Below are 20170 nucleotides of genomic sequence, written 5' to 3'. Positions count from 1 at the left end.
GGATTTATGCCTGTGTAAACATGCCTGTCTGATCTTGGAAGGTATACTGAGTCACCCTGGTTAGTAACTGGATGGGAGACTGCCAATATAAGGTGCTATAGACTACAGTTCAGAGGAAGGAGCTGGCAAAACAACTTCTGAATATTCCTTGCCTAAGAAAACCCGGATAAATTCATCGGACCACAATAGATCAACAACTTGAAGGCACCTACTGTATGCTCACAAACACGGCAAAAGATCTTCCAAAATTTCCTCCTCTTAACTTAAGAATAAAAATGAAAGTGCATTGACAAAACAAACTGAAACTATGGTCATGCCCAGGCACCAAACCATCTATATTCCTTCCTTTGTTCCCTTTAACTTCTCCTAGTATTACAGCCCAAAGATGAGCTTGTTCCAACACTAACATATATACCATTTGGAACACAAATCACTCCTAATAAGTATCATTGCACTTACTTAGTGATCCTTGCTGTGAACCAGCAACATGATTTCACGATTACAGTCTACCTAATTTTAAGTGGAGAACACAGATTCATTTTACCTCACTGGTATCTTTGGAGTGCAATTCAAAGAATAGACATCAATTTTGAGACAACAAAGCAGTCCAGTAAGGAGCCCTGACCTGTGAAGACTAAAGTCTGATAGAAGCATCACAGCCCAAAATGGGTAGTGATAAGTTTTAGAAGAGTTATTGCACAGTCCATCCGTTATCCACAGCCTGGAGTGGTATACCACCGCACCTCTGGCAATAAACTAAGAGAATGACAATGACATCTAAAAATAAGTAGTCACTTGAGATAACGAACAAAAAAAAAAAGCCAAGCCTTAGCTTCAACTAATGCACTTCACTGAGACAAAAAGGGAAACAGAGACAACTAATGTCCAGGACATAACATTTAACTTTTTTTTAATACCAGAAAATATAGCAAATTTACCAACTGGACTGAGTTTAAAGGTAATTTCCCTTTTTATATTGTGATCAAAGACATCCTGATCCTTATAATTATCTCCAGTGCATACACTATCATTGTTTTGATAGCCTGCTTCAAAGAGACAACAACAATGATCAAAGAGGGATGAGTCAAATTATTATGCAGGATTTGGTAGCTCTAGCTTTTGATAAAATATAATCTAGTCGATAGAAGAGTCATAATTAAACCAAATTAAAGATTCCTATACTCGAAACACCTTGTCCTATTGGTGAAAATAATTTACTGCAGTGTGAAGAGCTACAATGCAGTTGCTGTCCTAGCTGTAAGACGAGAAGAAAATCTGGGACTAAATACAACTGCACAAGATGCTGTAAAGTTTATGTAGACCTAATGTTAGTTCAAACTATCTTAAACTTGGCTTGTGGATCCTTAAAAAGAAAAAAAACTGCATGAACAGGGACAGATGTCACTTGGACAGGCCAATGGTTATTGTGGCAAATATGAAGTCCTGAGCCACTTCAAACAGGTCAGTCTCAGCGTGGATGTGGAGGTCTCCCAGCACCACAAGCCAAGGACATTCCAAAATTGGGATTACACTGGTTAATTCTGGATACTAAATAGCAATGTGGATACTAAATAGCAATACATCAGCAGATTCTCTAATCAGACATAGCTGGCGGCTACCATCAGATAAACTCATGTGACCCAAGAAAACTGGGATAGGGCACCTGGTCAAAAGGACATAATTTCAAAAGATCACTCTACCTTCTCACTCCACAGATCTCAGAGGTTTTCAATCAATCAAAACAGAGAATTATTTTAATGCTTAGTGTGTATTTTGTGCACATGTAGAATATCTGTAGGCTTGGACCATAGTTTGAATAACAGAATTATTTTATATTACAAGTATCTCCATTATTACATATTTTGTAATTGTTTGAAATGAAGTCATCCATATTTTAAGTAAGACTAATAGGGTTCAAACCGAAAGAGTCAATAGTGGTTTAAGGATACTTTATTTTTCACATCCACACAACTGTACACTTTTCTATAAATAGATGTGGTACTGAAATATTTACATCTTTCCACTCAACTGTTTCATAATGCAGTCCATTCACAGGCCAAGCGGTATGGAGTAAACTCATTTACTTGATTGTATTACTTCTTTTTAGCACTCCAACAAGAGTTAGAGCAATCTCATATGTTCTAGAATTTATTACATACTGTAGATCCTCTCTTCCAAGCACCCTGGTGCATTTTTTTTTTGCATTAGAGTCCACTAAAAAGAAAAGACATCTCAGACATTCATTTTTCAACATACTAAGAAATAAAGTGTCACCTGAATACTTTACCTGGGAGGGAGGCTTCATTGCACAGTAGCACGGTTTTTGCAAAATTATTTGATATACATATACAGAAAGGGCCACTCATGTGGACTTCCAGGTGTTAGGGAACAGTAACTTCCAGAAATCCTGGCAAGCATAATCAATGGTGAGGAGTGCTGGGAGTTGTGATCCAATATCATCTGGAGGGCTACATGATTTCCCTCCCTGAAGTACAGTTTAGACAGAAACAGTGACTACAAAGAGCCTTGGAAGAGTACTATTGACAAACTTGTATTCCTCAATATTATTTTCATAACCAGAAGCATTTCCAACACCATACAACAGAACTGATTGTGCTTTGGATAACAATGTCATTTTTCAACTAACAGGACTTCCTCTGTTTTGGTGAGTTTTCCCTTCCATTCATTTTATTCTTCATGTTTATGACTTTTTTCCCTTTTCTCAATTCTGTACACTTATCATGAAGAACTGCATCTATCACTATGAGCACATACGAGATGAACTACTGGAATGTTACCAGGCTGGTAGTCTTCCAATTAAAAGACTATGTACAGTACATGCATATCAGTCTTAAGAGGCTTGCCTATTCCCTTCTGCCATCATGATTTCTAACTATTCCTCTAAAGACACAATAATTAATGTGTAATTTTGTTTCCATTCTCAGAAAAAAAAAACATGCCTTTCTGTAGAATGGTTGGAGGTGCTCAAGAACACAGAAAGGTCATGTGGCAGAAATTCCATGTTGACAAGCATAAGTAAAGAACAAAATAATGAAGAGCATAGCACTTCAACAGCAGCAACAATAGGTGACCCAGGCAAGTCTGAGCAGATACCCACTGTGGGTAAAATAGCAAACCTGAACACAGAGGCTTGAGTCTATAAATAGATTACAAATAAGAATGCTACCACTGAAAATAAAAACAACTGAACCTCATTGTGAGCTAATTGCCAAGGAAAGCAAATTCCAAGGCTGGCAAGAACAGATCATAACATTGTAGAAGGGCAGCCAATACTCAGAAATGCTAGAGAAAACAGTTTCAGCACAGAACTGAACAGTGATGTCTGATTTCTGTCAAGGGGACTTGCAGGTCAACTAAACAAAAAAAATTGCATTGGAGATGGCTATATGAATTCCTGTAAGAACAACAGAAATTGGAGTATTACACGCCAACACATTTCCCATCAGTGACCCTTGATCAGCTGGACACTGGACGAGGAGGTTTGTTTTTGCTTTCTGCTTCCTTCCCACGAACTGCAGCCACGTAAGAGAAGAGACACAATACCGAGTAGCAGATCTCATGAGCCTAAAAGACATCAGAAAGTGAGATAATGAGACACTGGTAATCTCCTTTTATGGTTGGCATGGTCAGAACTAGATTTATTGTACATCTAAAAGATCCTTTATCTCTAGATGGATTATAGAAAGAGCTCTGGTGGATGAGATGTAATGCTTTTGTATGGATAACTCCTCAAACTCTACCACTCATAATAATGGGAAACATGCAATACCTGGAGATCAAATCAAGAACAGGACTGAATACAGTTAATCTAGAAATGTTTTTATAAGCAATGAATCTAAATATGCCTATATGATTAAGTAGCTCAGCATTAGATGTAAATATTAACTATTTAAAGTACAGATCACCTAAATTTAATCTACGGTCATTATTATACAAAGAATCAAAATTGCAGAAGGAAATATCTTTCCTGTTCTTGATAGTAATCAAAATAAGTTTATCAGTTAATCTTTATTATCTATTCAAATGGACTTTTACACATAATTTTAAAATAAAAACATAAACTATTAAATCATGTGTTTTGATATAACATGCTTCAGAATTCGATTCTTATTTTAAGCTCAATTCAGTCATGCTGTTTTAACTTATTGTAACTGTCTTATTAATAAGCTTTTAACTTATCCAAATTGTGCTTTTACTGGTTAAAATTATTTTATTTGAAATTGTCCTAATATCCTATGATGCAGAGTATGACACAAATAAATAAAATAAAATAGCGTGATGAAAACTGGGAATGATTTAAAGTGGTTATAGCCCTGACTGTAAGAATTGTTCAACAGTGAACTCTCTGCCTCATAGTGTAGCGGAGGCTCCTTAATCTGGTGACTTTTAAACAGTGGCTTGGGGGTACTTTGATTCTGCTTTTCCTGCATGGCAGGGGATTTGGGCTGGATGGCCTGTGTGGTCCCTTACAAATCGATGATCCTAAGTTCTCTTACCAGTGCAAATATGTTTAGGTTTATGAAAGAGAAGACTCAAGTAATGGAATTAAAGATTCTCACTTATTTTATTAGCCTAGGCTTTTCAAATGTCTGAAAAATAGATTTCTAATTTTTGAAAATGGAATCAAGAAGTAGGGTTTCACCAGTAGCAGCTGTACTGCTGTCATATCCAAATTAAGAAGCTCTAGTGCTTTTTAAAAAGAATTAACTGTTTTTTATACAAAATAGTTCAACCCAACAAATTTTCAAAATTAACAAAATTGATAGCTGAATGTCCATATCCACAGTGCTGGACAGGAGAATAAAACTAACCAGACAATATAGTAGATGACTCACCATTGGCGTCTTGTACTTGTGGCTCACCACTTCTTTAGTTTCAGGAACTAAAACCGGACGGGCAAGAGACAAAATAAAGAGTTCAAAAAAAGAGAGGAAAAATAAGAGCAACAGCATATTGTTCCCGAAGTTGAAGGAAGTGTACAAACAGCTGCTGCATGTACCCTGAGTCAAAAGCTTACATACATTACTACAGTTCCCGACTTCCATAGATTAAGACTATCAAAAGACAATTGTACTCAAAATAAAACTATAAGAAAGTATATTGAACCCTTTCGAATCTTTTACTTGCAGAGCAATTTTGAATCCTTTACTTGCAGAGTATCACAAAACATCTGAAAGAATTTTTGAAAAGACAAATATCTACTGATTATCTATGATAGATAAAGAAGGATAAGAAGAGGAAGTATCTTATCAACCATAACATCACCTAATAAGAGAGAAAAAAGACAATCTATGAACAATAGAACATAATACGAATGATGGGGGGGGGTGTGTGTGTGAAAAGGGATGGTACCTGAAATCCACACAATTTTTTCAGAAGTAAGTGTATAAATGCTACCAAGGAAATAGACTAATACGATGCACTAAAGATTAAATGATGTAAACAGAGTGATGCTGACATTTCAAAAGTATGTGGCAATAACTGCAACAAAATATCAACATGTTTGGAAAGGTCTGAGAAAATACCATTTATATAAACATGACATGCATGCCCATAGGGCACTACTCCTGCATTAAGGAACTGAGTCAGAGAAAGCATAAGGTCCTTAGTTTAGTCTCTAAATTACTCAATTCACTTGTATCAAATTATTCCAGCAGAATCACTATTCTGTATTACCATAGAAGGGTTAAAAAATAAAGCATGAAAAGATGCCACACCAGAGCTAATACAATAACTTGAAAGACAAGAAGGTTAGCTAGAAGAAAACAATCAAAAGGGAAAGACAAGACAAAGTGGGACCTGCAAAGTCCCTGATCGAGAAATACAGCTTTAGCATTGGGATTATCAGTGTTCACTAAATCTAGCTGCTTCCCTAACTCAAGGGCTGTGCTGTAACCTCTTCAACAGGAAACAAATAGGTTTAAGAAACAAATTTAAAATACGATTATTCAGAAGTAAATAAATATTTTTATTATAAAAAGTCCAGCTAAAATAAATTATCTCTCCCACTCCCCAACCAAAGTACAGTAAAGTCTCGCTTATCCAAGATAAATGGGCCGGCAGAACGCTGGATAAGCGAAAATATTGGATCATAAGGAGGGATAAAGGAAAAGCCTATTAAACATCAAATTATGCTATGGTTTTACAAATTAAGCACCAAAACAACATGTTTTACAACAAACAGACAGAAAAAGTTCAATACACAGTAACATTATGTAGTAATTACAGTATTTACGAATTTAGCACCAAAACATTGCAATGTATTGAAACAGCTGTGGATCCGGGCAGGAGGCAGACTGTGTTGGATAATACAGATCGTTAGATGAGCAAAGGTTGGATAAGCGAGACTCTACTGTAATAAGAATTGATAACTGATGTTGTTAAAGAAAAAGTACACAAAGCGAATAAGTACACAAGTTCCATACAGTAGCCTCTTGTCCTGTGAACGAGAATACAAAGTACTAATAAAGAAATAGGACTAGGGCATCACTTTACCTGCTGGAGAATGAAGGTTTTCATAGCAGCAACAGTGAAGGGGGCCACAAAAAGTAAAGCACAAATACATAGCAGTAACTCAAATTTCAGAGCCAGAAACCTGCCGCATCTGGTGTAAACAATTCCTCCCAGCAGAGCACCACAACCCATACAAGCACCTTATGATTACACTTCCAGCTACATTCTCCTCAGACAATACCTCACAAAATGATGATCTTGCAAGGTAAAGTTAATTCGTTGGCCACATTGTTTTGTCATTCAGAACTAAAAAAAATCTTCCTGGTATAAGAAAGCTAAAACAGTTTTTCATTGTTGCAGTATTTGTGTTGTCATTCTCATATTTTGATTCTGAAATTATTCAAGATGAAAATACATGCACCAAGGATTCCTTTGCATTCATCTATTTAAAAAAAATTAATAAAAATAATAGAACACAAAAGAACAAACACTCTTTCTTTTTCTTTCATTTTTCCTTATATTCCCATCAACAAAAGTAAATTTAACATTATGTTTCCTGGAGACATTCCCATGTTTTGGGAAGAGTATAAGACTAAAGTACATTATACTATATTATATTCAACTATATTTTCTGACCATTTGAGTTAATTGATCATGCACATAATGGACAACAGATTCTACAGTACACCTTGGATCAGGGGTCCTCAAACTTTTTTAGCAGAGGGCCAATTCACGGTCCCAAAGACTGTTGGGGGAGAGGACTATAGCTTCTTGTTGTTGTGTGCCTTCAAGTTGTTTCAGACTCAGAGCAATCCTAAGACACCTCTATCAATCCAATGGAGAATGATTTTTGCAGCATAGATTTTACAACTCAATTCCCCAAACTAGAGTATTTTTCAATGTCCTAACATTCTATCCCATGTCACATCTAATAGTTTACTTTTTTACATTTCCATGCTTCCACAGCACCTAACCTAGAAATGCTATATTTTTGCACCCTTAGTCTTTCTTATTATCTAAGATTTATGTGGCACAAGCTGCTTTATGTGCTTTTTCTTTGATCCTAAGTCACCTTCCCACTCCAACAAAAGTAAAGCCTATAAGCAAAAAGATACAGCTCTGCCTCATGGAGGCAACTGGAAATTTGAGTTACTGCCATGTCAGTACAAACCCAGTATCAAAATAATGTAATTACCAAATTCTTCCAGGACAAAGACTCCTCGCACTGTATTGCACTTTTTAATGTGATTCAGCTCTATGAAAACCTGAAAGCAGACAGGAGAAAAACCATATGATTAGTATAAAGGAGGAGCCCAGTTTAAAATAAAACAAAATCCAAAGAACACATTACAGCAGTTATAACCTGGAATATTGTAGCACTACCAATTCAACTACACTTTACTATTTAAAACAAAAGAAAGGGAAATTCAAAAATAAATATTGAAAAATTGCCACAGTGCTAGAAATCAACAAACTTAACACGCTAAGAAGCAAAGACAGCAGAAGATGGAGTACCTTCCGCTCCTTGCAGGAGGAGAAAGCATGGAAGAGAAATGAAGGAGTTAGTAACTCTGACATATCCAACATTGCTACCCTTTCAGGCACTCAGCAAAAACAAAAAACCACACACTTTGAAATGCAACAGAAGGAGGGACACAGACTACTCCCAAATTTTGGTCTGTCATTTGTGATCCTGTCCCATCCCACCAAATGTATGCCTCTCCATGCATCCTCCTCCAGCACAGAGGGCAGGCAAGAGGTGCCATGCATCCCACCCAAACCAGGGGTTTGCTATATTTCCATGACTAACATCATCATCATTCAGGATTTAGTGACTACAATTTGATACTAAACGCTAAAATAAAATGAGACTGAGTGAGAAAAATGAAGCTACAGATTTTATTTCCTTTGACCCACAAACTAAGCAGAGGGAAATAAGCAAGCTATCAATTCAGGACCCAAAATGTTTTCTCGCACATTCCACCCCTATCTTGACAAATATAACTTCAGCAAAGTAGAGACATTTATGATTTTATGAGGAAAGTGCAGCAAGGTGAATCAAGAGTTGCATCGTTTGAAACAAAAAATCCCAATCACTTTCTCCTACATAAGGATACCTAAGATGACAACAGTAAAATATGCCATCTCCCAAAAATGAAATGAAAGGTTTCTGTGGCCAGATTAGGGAGCTAAGTGAGGCAGAGAAAACAGGTAGAAGAAAATAGCATGTTCTGTCCCTTCAAAAGTCACAATACGACATTGGGTACCAGAGAGAGAAAGTACTTGCCTATGAAATAATCTTTTCTTTACTTTTTTAAGAAAGAAAACAGCTACAAAATATCATACATTTCTACAATGGGAAAAATGGGAAAAATCTATGCCACTCAAACTGAGCAATCTCATGGGGGGTCCTATCTAAAAAGCACATGCAGATGTGCATATAGAGAGATTTCATACTAAAATATAAAAAGGCACAACTGCATTTTACAGTGGGAAAATATTTAAACAGTGTGTTGGGGAAAGACAGAATATCCTTGAAACAAAAATGTTTCCTTTAGAAATATGTCTCACAGCTGACTAAACAGCGACTGCAAATTTTTCAAACTAGACCTTGTATTAACTGAAAAGGTTCTTGGAGGTATTCCTTCACCCAAGTATGAGAAGCTCTGGAGCAGTGGCTCTCAACCTATGGGTCCCCAGGTGTTTTGATCTACAACTCCCAGAAATCCTAGCCACTTTACCAGCTGCTAAGATTTCTGAGAATTGAAGGCCAAAACATCTGGGGACCCACAGGTTGAGAATCGCTGTTCTGGAGAGTTGTCACTTGGACAGCTCAGTCTCCCTTTCCTACCTCAACAAGGACATGCAGTCTACTTGAGTGTGTGCATATGATAAGCAGCAAAGAGGAAAGACAATCTCTTCCTCATTAATAATAATGTTAATGAGTATCTGTGAAAATGCATTTTAAAAAAACACTCAAATCTTGCAAATTTGTTTCTGAACTGTTTACATTGTCTTGCAGACTTTAAAATAGTGCTTAAATATGTATGTTTTTAAATTGACTTGTTACTTTTAAATCTGTCTTTCATTCAATACAATAAAAATAGTTTACAGACTTCTGGAGTTTCTATTACGTCAGTAATTTCTCATATATATGAAAGGTAAATGCATTTTATGTGTCACTTCTAATTTGTCATCCACTCTTTTTTCCTCATAACTCTTCTGTTTGGCTACTGTCCATCAAATAAGCTATAAACAACTGCTCTGAATCTCCAGTTCAATTACAAAATATATCTCAAATTATCTGGAAAAGTGAATCTCACATTTCCATCTTATAAACTGAATGAACCGAGACACCATATTCTGTCATGGATACTTGATGTAATATAATAAATAGAAACAAGGACACGGTTTGAGGCTACTTTGATTTCAATATTTGATAAGATATTCTTTTGACCTACAATAATTTAGGAGACATAAATATAGGACAAAATTGACAAGTGGAAAACTATTATGTAAACTCTCTAATTCCTAATCAAGCCATCCATTATATTTCCATTTAGTCATGCAAAAGAGAAAACATCTAGGAACAATGTAGGTGTGTGAGTGTGTGTGTGTGTACACACATACATATATGATCTGAATTTTTGAGAAACTAATACCCAATGTCATCTACAACCATTTTCCATTCATTAATTTAGCACTTTGGTTCAGGACATAAATGATAGGTTTCATATCCAAATATTTTTTAACTCTTTCCTCTTCATGTGAATACCTTTCCTTAAAAAAAAAATCCATACATATATATTCAAAATGAGGATAGCAACAGCTATGTGTCCACCCTAACACTTTGGTTGAATAGATCAATGTAATTTAACCTGTGGGTCACAACCCTGTCTGGGATTCCCTATCTGAAAAATGTGTATACATTGCCACCGAGTGGCTGCTTTCGACATTTACATGAATTTGTTAGCAATAACATGCACTAAATGCTTCAGCTGTATTCACACACAAAAGGAAATCAGCCTGCTTTGATTGTGTGTATGTGTGTAGACAGTCCCCAAGTTATGAATAAGACAGACAAGGGTTCTTTCCTCCACCCTGGACATTCCACAGATATATATACACTCCACTTGCTTCACTGCCAACAGAACCTCTGAAGATGCCAGCCACAGATGCAACATGACCATACGACCCGAAAATCTCACAGCAACCCAAGATATGTCTGTAGCTTTGTTCTTAAATAGAATTTGTATGTAAGCTGGAACAGGTACATTAGGGACCGCCTATAATGTACATGAGCCCTAGACTTCTATCTCCCCAGTCTCATAATAGTCCCCACTAGGATTCCATACTTAGCAAGCATATTAGTGACTCTAATTCTGAATGAATGACATCTAAATTCTACTGCTGGCAGCCTCATCTGTTGTAAAGCTAATATAAATGTGTGTCCTCACTGCAAAAGACCATGCGGAGCCAGAATAGGTCTCTACAGTCACTTATAGACCCACTGCCAAGACTCTACACCTGGAAGACCATCATACTCAGCCACGAGTGATACCAAATACACACACACACACACACACACACACACACATGATACTAAGAACCACCCTGTTTTTAGAGATGTTTATGTGGAAAAACCATGTATCTCAAAACTGAAAAAAATACAGGATATCTCTAGGAACACTGGATGCATGAAATAAATTTTGAGTCCATTTTGAATTCTTTCTCAGTATCTACTGACTATAATCAGGTGAGCTGGTTGTAATATATAGGTATATGAAATGTGACATTGAAGAGTGTTTTATTGAAAGTATGATATTCCTTTGTGTTAGCATATCTGAAGCCCCACAGAACTAAATTCCTGTAATAAATGTACTGTGAGACATTTTCAGGTTTATCTTTTTATTTATTGCCTTTTCAAATTCTATATTAGGCCACACTATAATTGTATAGCTATCCAGTTCTTCTCCCATATAATCCTGACCCTTACAATGCTATTTAATCAATTGTATCCCTGTTCCACATTGTTATTATCTAGTTGTGCAATAAGACAAACATAACTATTAATATAATCATAATCATAATCATATCTTTATTTATATCCCGCCCTGTCTCCCAAGAGGGACTCAGGGCAGCTTACAAAATAGCAACAATACACCAGTTTGCTAACTATCAAACAATGTCAATTCAGTTTTCACTCAAATCTTACATTTGTAATTCTTACTTTGCATCTTAACGACTTAATAAATTTACTCAGCCATTTCTGATGGTCTAAACCAGGGGTCCTCAAACTAAGGCCCGGGGGCCGGATGCGGCCCTCCAAGGTCATTTATCCGGCCCTCGCTCAGGGTCAACCTAAGTCTGAAACGACTTGAAAGCACACAACAACAATGACAACAATCCTATCTCATGAGCCAAAAGTATGCCCACACTTCCCATTGAGATACTAATAAGTTTATATTTGTTAAATTGTTCTTCATTTTAATTATTGTGTTGTTTTAAGTGATTTTTCCACTACAAATAAGATATGTAGTTACAAAAATATATGTAAGGTATGTATAGGAATTCATTCATGTTTTTTTCAAATTATAATCCGGCCCTCCAACAGTTTGAGGAACTGTGACCTGGCCCTCTGTTTAAAAAGTTTGTGGACCCCTGGTCTAAACAGAAATAATTAATAAAGGATATATAATAAAGTAACATATAATCAATCCATGAATTGAAAGACTAAGATAAAACGAGTCCTCCGTGCAATTTCTTCTTTAGAACTTAGAGGTATTAAAAAGAGGAAATTCCATCACACAAGACTAATTACTGAAAAATGTAGCTTTTAATATCAGTCAACAAAGTCTCTTACTGCAAACAATTCTACACATATGGTCAGAGGTCAGAGTAACACAAATCCCTAAGCTATTACTTCAGTGTGTATCATCCTTGCAAACCACAACTTGATAGATTTCTCTTTCAACAATTTCTTGTCACTTTGCTCCTCCCCAAGTGACAAGCCCCTCTAGCTTCGTCCCTCCAAAGCAGCCAGAGACAGCTTTTGCACATATCTTTACTGGTTCAACCTAATCCCAATATAAGTAGAAGCCTTAATTTAAATCCCCAAGGAAAACAAAGACAACATCCTTGAGTTCTGGGAAGTGATGTTGGGGGGGAAGGCAAGTGCATTCATGAGGCAAATGGCAACAAATGCTGCAGATACTCGTGCTCTCCTATTTTCTAACTTCACCCTACTATTTCTAGGCACAGTTTAGTATGGTCTTTGACCCCCCAAAGCCTCAAAGTTTATCTTCTACACACACTCCTTATATATGTAGCCAAATTTCATACAAGCCTCAGGAACATACAGAAGCTTCAGGATGGTTGCTTCATCTTGGAAGAATTTCCTCCTCTTGGGAAACTGGCAAATCAAAATCTTAGAAAAAACAAGTATTTAAAATTCTTCTGATTTAAATTGTGATATCCCTAAGATTGTGAGGATTCCAGTAGTCCAAATGCAGATGTATGTGTGTTGGGAATATTTAAAATGGATTGTGCTTAGCTATTGTTGGATTTTTCACTCCTTACATCGTAAATTCACAGTTACTTTTTGAAATGTCTGCTACCCTGAGCTTTCAGGAAATACTGAAACAAATCCATTTGTGTATGTGTATTTCCTTTAAACCATAGTAAAACAATGTATTAAAACATAGTAATATGAACAGTTTTAGTATTTACTCCTGTGTCTGAGGCTTATATTTTATTGTTGGTCTCCATTACCCCAGAGCCACTGAATTGATGTAACTTGAATAGTCAATATTTACGTAAGTTTCACTAATTTAATAAAATTACTCTAATGGGAGCTGAAGGGATTGAGGCTGAAGAAGATGTTCCCTCCATAGTGTTTTATGTATTATTTACTATAGTTGTATACCGCCTTTCTCAGCCTATCGGCAACTCAATTTGTAGTTCAGTCTTTTATTGTGCCTGCACCTGATCTCTTAGGGAATTCTGGGGATTCTGGGCCTGTTAGTCAACCTGTTGTCACAAGAGATTCTGAGTCTGCAAGTCAGCAAGAAAGTCAGCAGGAGCAACTAGAGAGTTTAGACCCTGAAAATGACCAGTCTCTTTCTGAAGGCCACACTCCAACAGAACTGAGCTCAGAGGTAGTGAAACTCCAGGTAGACAGACGAATGAGTAATTCAATAGAAGATTTACATTTCATCAACATAGAGTTTCTCATGAAAAAGTCCGAAGATCAAGTTGCTTGTTATCGAGAAAGTCTTTATTAGTTTCCCATGCGAAAAGGCACAATTTTCTATCTATATTAGCTAGGCCAACAGAATCTTTGGTCAGTGGAAGCAATATTGGAGATTGAGGATAGAACTTCTGTCAAGTCAAGAGATTTCTAGTGCATGTTCATGTTTCCTGTTTGTTCCTGTTTCATGTTTCCAAGTGTTGAGGACTGTTCCTGAATTTCATGTTTTGGATTTATTCTGCTCTTGTATTCCGGGTTTTTGGATGCTACTCAGGTACCTTGTTTTCTGTGGATTATCTCTGATTTTTGGACTTTGGTTTCTTATACTATTTTGCTGAATTGCTTACTATATATATTCTTCAATAAATTGTGTGTTATTTTACCTTGGACTGGAGTGTGTGTTAAGTGCAGGGGTACTTCCCTGCCATGGAGTACAACACATAGGTAGTTTAAATAGACAGAAAAATGATTTGAATAATTTATAATTTGAGAACTCACATGGAGTTATTTCTATAAATCTAGCAATGGAAGGGGAGTTTGTGAGGCAAATTTGGAGATTCGACTCAGCTTGAACTGGAAGGCTTAAATAGGATGGCGAGGAGATTTGCAAGAGCAAATGTAGGACAGCAGTGCTTGAGCTTTTTTGTCTATTTTAAATGGCTCCTCTGAATGTTGCTTTAATCTATTTTTGCCCACACCACCTGGTGGGCTCCAAAATAAGAAATGAGCTGAGCTTGGACATTAGAAGGAGGCTTTTACAAAAAAAAGAATCAATGGGTAGCAGTTGGGCTATTTCATCTCCCAAATTTTTCACTGCCCAAGTTCCCACATTTGTATTACCATACGCATGTCTGGGAACACATATTTGCTCAAGCAACATATAATTCAAATTGAAATTATAAAATGAAATTTGACTGCTGACACTCTGCACTTCATAGCTACAATTTTTGAAAAAAGTTGCTTTTTTTTGTAACCAGGCAATCTCATAAGATTGTTAATCTTAAACTGAAAAGAGATTTGACTCTTCAACAGTGCATGTGGCTTCGGTGTAAACTTTTAAAAAGCTTCCACCTGCATGCACATTTCTCCCATTTATATATACGCAGCTTCACTGAAACTCAGCCCACAACTCGCAACAGTAGAAGGCGAGCTTACAAGAAAAACAGAACACTGCACAAAAGACTGACTGACAATGTAACTATCTCTTTCTCCTTTACATACTCTCTCTTTCACGCTCTCTCTCAATCTCTTTCTCTTTCTCACGCTCACAGGCATACATACACACAGCCCTAATTCTGCAACATATGCAAAACAAACATGAACACAAAGCAAAAGAAAAACAATGATCAAGAGAAGCAGAAAGCACATCCAGAAAAAGGAACAAAGGAACACACAGTTGTATTTGTGTATCCTCTATACCCAGAGATAATGCTATATTTAAAAAGAAAGCAAATATTTAATGTGTTTGTAGCTGAATGGGGGAAAACAGACTTGTGTATTGACTAATTTCTACATTTTAACAGAAGAACCATAAAAATGCAGGAACATATTTTTTTTAAGTATCTTTACAACTACCAGATCTACCCCTCTCCTCCATATAATATGAGTTGGCAAGAATAAAGCACAATTAGATGGTGAGTAAACTGCTCCATGGTGTTGGGTAATGTGTTTTTGCAATATCCATCCACTCTACATAGAGCATTCCAAGACTATAAAGCAGGCATGGGGAAACTTCGGTCCTTCAGGTGTTTTGGACTTCAACTTCCACAGTTCCTACCAGCCTGGAGGGTCAAAGTTTGCACATGCCTGCTATAAAATATTCTACAAGTGTTTCAGGAAATCAAACATAGTTATACTCGCATCATAATCTGAACTGCACTTTTTTCAGTTCAAAAGACATTCTGGTCTATAGACTGTAGAGCAAATCTTGAATGAACAACCCCATTGTATACTAGCAGCAAATAAGTTATAGATTTTTTAAATCCTTTTGGTTATTCTAATAATCATTAACTTGATATTACAGAGTTGGTAATCACAACTTATCTGTCTAAAACCAAAATATTCCGATTGCAGAAAGTTTTTTTGAAAAAAGCGGAATCTGAAGGGGTTCCAAAGGACTGATACATTCAGAGCAGAATATTAAGGAGCCCAGAAGGATTGATACAATCTGGGGGAACGGGCATTAAAATAGCCAATTAAAGTCCATTAAAGTCAACGTAAGTGCTCATTGTTGTTGTGTACCCTCAAGTTGTTTCTGAATTATAGTGACACTAAAGGATTTAACAGATTGATGGACCGTTAGACTTGATAGGTCCTTGGTCTAACCCAGCATGATTCTTCGTATGTGTGCATGTTTCTTCTGTTTGTCAGTACTGGGAAGAGGAAACACATTTACTGGTGTGCTTCAAGAAGCTTTCATGCACAAATACTGTTGCTGTGGGATTAATTCCTACCTGACTGTGCATGAATTTCAGGTTAATTCCTTCCAGTGTGACTTGAAGAAGCCCTCCTTCACCAGTCTTCATATCTTGTACTGGAAATTCCCCACCTAATTCAGGGCCTGCAGCGCAAAAGGAGTATGGAGAAAAGAGAAAAATGCACCTTAATCAAACATGATTTATAGACGCCTAAAATCCTTCACACTGTATTAAAATCTCAGCACAAAATTACCTCCACATAACAAAGCTGAAACTCATTTCCATTTTATATAAAATGGATAAGTAAAAGCAACACCATAATGTAACAAGTCACTGTGCACGTGATTCTTCAAAATTTAAAATTATTCATTAGGTAGATTGTCTTTTACTGTTTATTTCTGAACATTAAGCATGATTAATGTTTTAAGAGATTTATCTGGTTATTTGATTAAACTGTCAAAATATGGGTGGAGACAATATACTAGTGTGTCAATGTGTCATATTAATATTAATCTTGGAATATTAATTACCAAGAATATTTCCCATATAGTATGCTAAATTCGAACAAACTGACCACAGGATTTAGACAGACAAGCACATTTAAATTTAACCTTTACAGTAATGTCAATACAATCCAAGTAAATACTATATCTCAGAGAGTTTATGATCTTTGCAGACCTCCTCATTTAAAATTTAAATTTTTGCCTTGGAAATTTATGTGGAGCTCATCCCTGTCTTAGATTTTCTTGAAGAGGATGCAACCTTCATTCAGATAAAGGCAAACTTGATTTTCCTATCTCAATTAAAATCATCATGTCTACTTGTTGACTGGTGGCAACACTGGTATCCTTTTTGTTTGCTGAAATCTCCATCTTGGGGTGTTTTGTATTCTTCCTGCCTGACCTCTTTCCTAAGTGGATGTAACTTTACAATGTAAACATGTCAGAAAAATCTTTATTCTCTCCACATTTCTTGAATCTAAAGAACTTAAGATTGCAACATCTCAACAAATTGAATTATATCCATGCGCAATTAGCTTTATGGGATAATTCATATTTGGAAACTTGGAAGAAGCCTATTTAATTGAATGGGTGGGTGGGATAAATGACTTAGCAAGATGACAAATTTGTCTAATTCGATAAGCTGTGGGTTAGATATGGTAGTATCTACAGTTGAAGAATTTGTTAGTATCTAAACATGATCTTGCAGCTTTGTGTACCTTTAGCTTGCCTTTGTTTCTGGAAGTGCTGTCTGAATCAGTAGAGAAAAAGAAGCCCCCAAAACAGTATTTGTTTATACATATTTGCTATTAGTTTAAAAATGAAAACTAGAATTACAGGAACAACTTAAACAAAGAACAAGGTTGTTCTTTTTTGCTCAGAGGGGTGTTTTGTTGGTACTCATTCCTGCTGTATCCAGTACTCTTAAAGCATCAATCTAGTCAATAACAAAAAAATATGGCTGGCATTATGTATTTATTCCAGTTACAATTTCCACTTCCACATTTAGTTGTTTATTGTTTGTCAATGTGTTTGCGCCTCACATAAGTATGACCAAAGAAACTAACTACTTTACTCTTCCCCATTCCATTTCTAATATCCAATTCAACCTTTTCCCTAATTTTTCCTAATTTTTATCCACATAGAGGATACAATAATTAAATCATTAATTTTGAGCATCAACACGCCAAGTGCAAATAAGAAGCATGTAATGACAAAACCTTTAATATGGCACACTTCATGCAATTCAAAACTCTAGAAGAACTCTGGAAAAGGTTTTATGTATTCCTTTTAAGCATTTTTACCTGGTTTTATGCTTTGTTGTCTTGCAGCTGCGCGCTCCATACTATCTTTTACACAATAATATAATTCCCGGCACTGTAAAAGGGGAAAGCAAAATACATCTATGTGGTAATATGTTTCTGCAGATATACATTAGAAATTCAAACACAAAGAACTTATGCAATAACCAGAAATGAAGATCACAAACACACAAACTACCAACAAGCAAAACCAAAAAAAGAATCAGACGTGTAGACAATACTTTTATTTATTTACTTCATTTCTACCCCTGACTTTCTCGACCCTGAAGGGGACTCAAGGCAGCTTACTCTAGCTGGAATTATAATTAGGTGTATGTGTGTATTATTAGTACCATAAGACCTAATAATATTATCAAATGAAACCAAATTTACATCACTTTTACTATCGTACAGGAAAGAGAGGGCAGTTACACTTTTGACTGTTAACTTGGGGGGCATTTTTTTATCTGTATTATTTTAGGAGTGGTGTATTATAAAATATTGTTTGGGAAGAGGGAGCAAAAAACAAGGTGTAATCAGGCTGTACAGCATTATTGTTTAATTTTTACAGGAGATGTAAGCAGGCATTCAGTTGAAAAGAGACTGTGTTACATGGTATTATGGGTTACCTCTGTAAGTAAAGGTACAGATGTCTGTTTGCCATTTTATTAAATAATGTATTACAGCAGCCTCAAATTACAGTAAAATACTTTTAGGTAGCAAACACTTCAGAATGTTCTCAACTCAATCTATCCTACCATAAACTCACATTGTACTAACAATGTGGCACATGTCTCCCTTCAGAAGTTTAAAATTACCACCAGTGATAAATAATTCACCCTGTTTGACCCCTTGAAACAATTCTGGTATTTAACATTTTTTTACAATTTTTCAAATTGTCAGATAGTTGCTGGTTGGCTCAATGTCAAAACCTGGACAAAAGATAGATAAGCATCAGGATTTTTTTTTTCTGTCAGGAGCAACTTGAGAAACTGCAAGTCACTTCTGGTGTCAGAAAATAGCAATATGTCTATTTGAAGAGCTTGCCTGTTGAATGGAATAGGAAGACAAACCCATTCCAGGATAACTCCTGCACACCTCATCTAACGACAATCTCATATTAAATGCCAAAAAATCTTTCTATTGTGACAGAACATTATAGAAGCTGTACCTTTTTGGTGTAGAACTTGTTCAGTTGTGTCTCTTGGCCATTCCTTCTCCACAGACAAAGTACTTTTGTTTTGGGACAGTATGTCATATTAATGAGTTTTTCATACCACCAGCGCTCATACACAGTGCCGATGTTGCTCCTCAGCACAATACAATCATCACATACCTGGGAAAATAAATATTCTTAGACAAAATTCATAAGACAACTTAAATAACAGCAGTAGCTTTGTTATCATTATATTCAGCAATTACCTCCATGAAGAAGATGTCTCCCGTTGTATCTGTTCCAGCATGTACAACAAATGTTTGCTTCTTGATGTATCTACTTCCGCTGGGTCGAATTGCAAGCTCTCTGCCATTCTAAAAAGAAGAGGGGAAATCCAAATCGGAGCCGTCAGCTTAAATGCATCTTTAACAAGTGCTATCTCTATAACCAGCACAAAAAAGGTCTCTAAGATGGGATGACACCACTAAAGAACATTGATTAAAACAGAAATAGGAAATTGTGCTACAACAGTATAATATAGCTCTTAATTTTGAGGGTCAGAGCTGTTTTCCTTCCTTCTATTACCTAGCTTTACAAAATGCTTAATCCCCTCCCCCTCAGATTATAATTAGAGAGACATGAGATTGCTCACACTGATTGTACTTGGTTGAGATTTTTAAAATCATACTAGCAATACATTTTCATAGATCTCAAAAGTATAACATGCACAAGCAATAGCTACACATTTTCAATCATGAGCAAGGGAGCAGAATCTATTAAAAGATAGGACCCCAAATATTTTTCATTTTTTTAGCAAAAGCATGGAAGAATACTTCCAGAGCAAGCTACCCTGCTCATAGAAACAATAAATTTCTTTGAGGTACAAAGGAAGGCCGAAACTAAGACAAGTCAAACTTGCATTTTGGACTTTAGGAGAGCTGATTTCCAAAAAATGAAGGAAACGCTGAGCAGCATTCCGTGGACACAGATACTAAAAGACAAGGGAGTTACGGATGGATGGGAATTTCTCAAGAGTGAAATACTCAAGACGCAATTGCAAACCGTGCCAACAA

At 36.2% G+C, this 20170-nt stretch overlaps 1 protein-coding gene across 34 annotated transcripts in view; it reads right to left on the bottom strand.

The window, feature by feature from the left end:
* Positions 1-1934: 1934 nt before the first annotated feature.
* Positions 1935-20170, bottom strand: part of MADD (MAP kinase activating death domain) — a 92821-nt gene continuing 74585 nt past the window's right edge. For 33 of the 34 annotated variants that reach the window (XM_067462766.1, XM_060763147.2, XM_067462755.1 and 30 more), the window contains 7 exons: positions 19364-19471; positions 19113-19277; positions 17945-18017; positions 16177-16283; positions 7670-7739; positions 4857-4903; positions 1935-3585 (listed from right to left, as the gene is read on the bottom strand). In XM_067462766.1, the coding sequence (XP_067318867.1) occupies positions 3478-3585; positions 4857-4903; positions 7670-7739; positions 16177-16283; positions 17945-18017; positions 19113-19277; positions 19364-19471 (678 nt within the window). In that variant the 3' untranslated portion in view covers positions 1935-3477. The remainder of the gene's footprint in view (positions 3586-4856; positions 4904-7669; positions 7740-16176; positions 16284-17944; positions 18018-19112; positions 19278-19363; positions 19472-20170) is intronic. The other variant, XM_067462769.1, reaches the window with a different exon arrangement.

This window comes from Anolis sagrei, chromosome 1 (assembly GCF_037176765.1).
Source record: "Anolis sagrei isolate rAnoSag1 chromosome 1, rAnoSag1.mat, whole genome shotgun sequence".
NCBI lineage: Eukaryota > Metazoa > Chordata > Lepidosauria > Squamata > Dactyloidae > Anolis > Anolis sagrei.
Note: the sequence above shows the minus strand (reverse complement) of the source record. Positions and strands in the feature narration are given on the sequence as shown.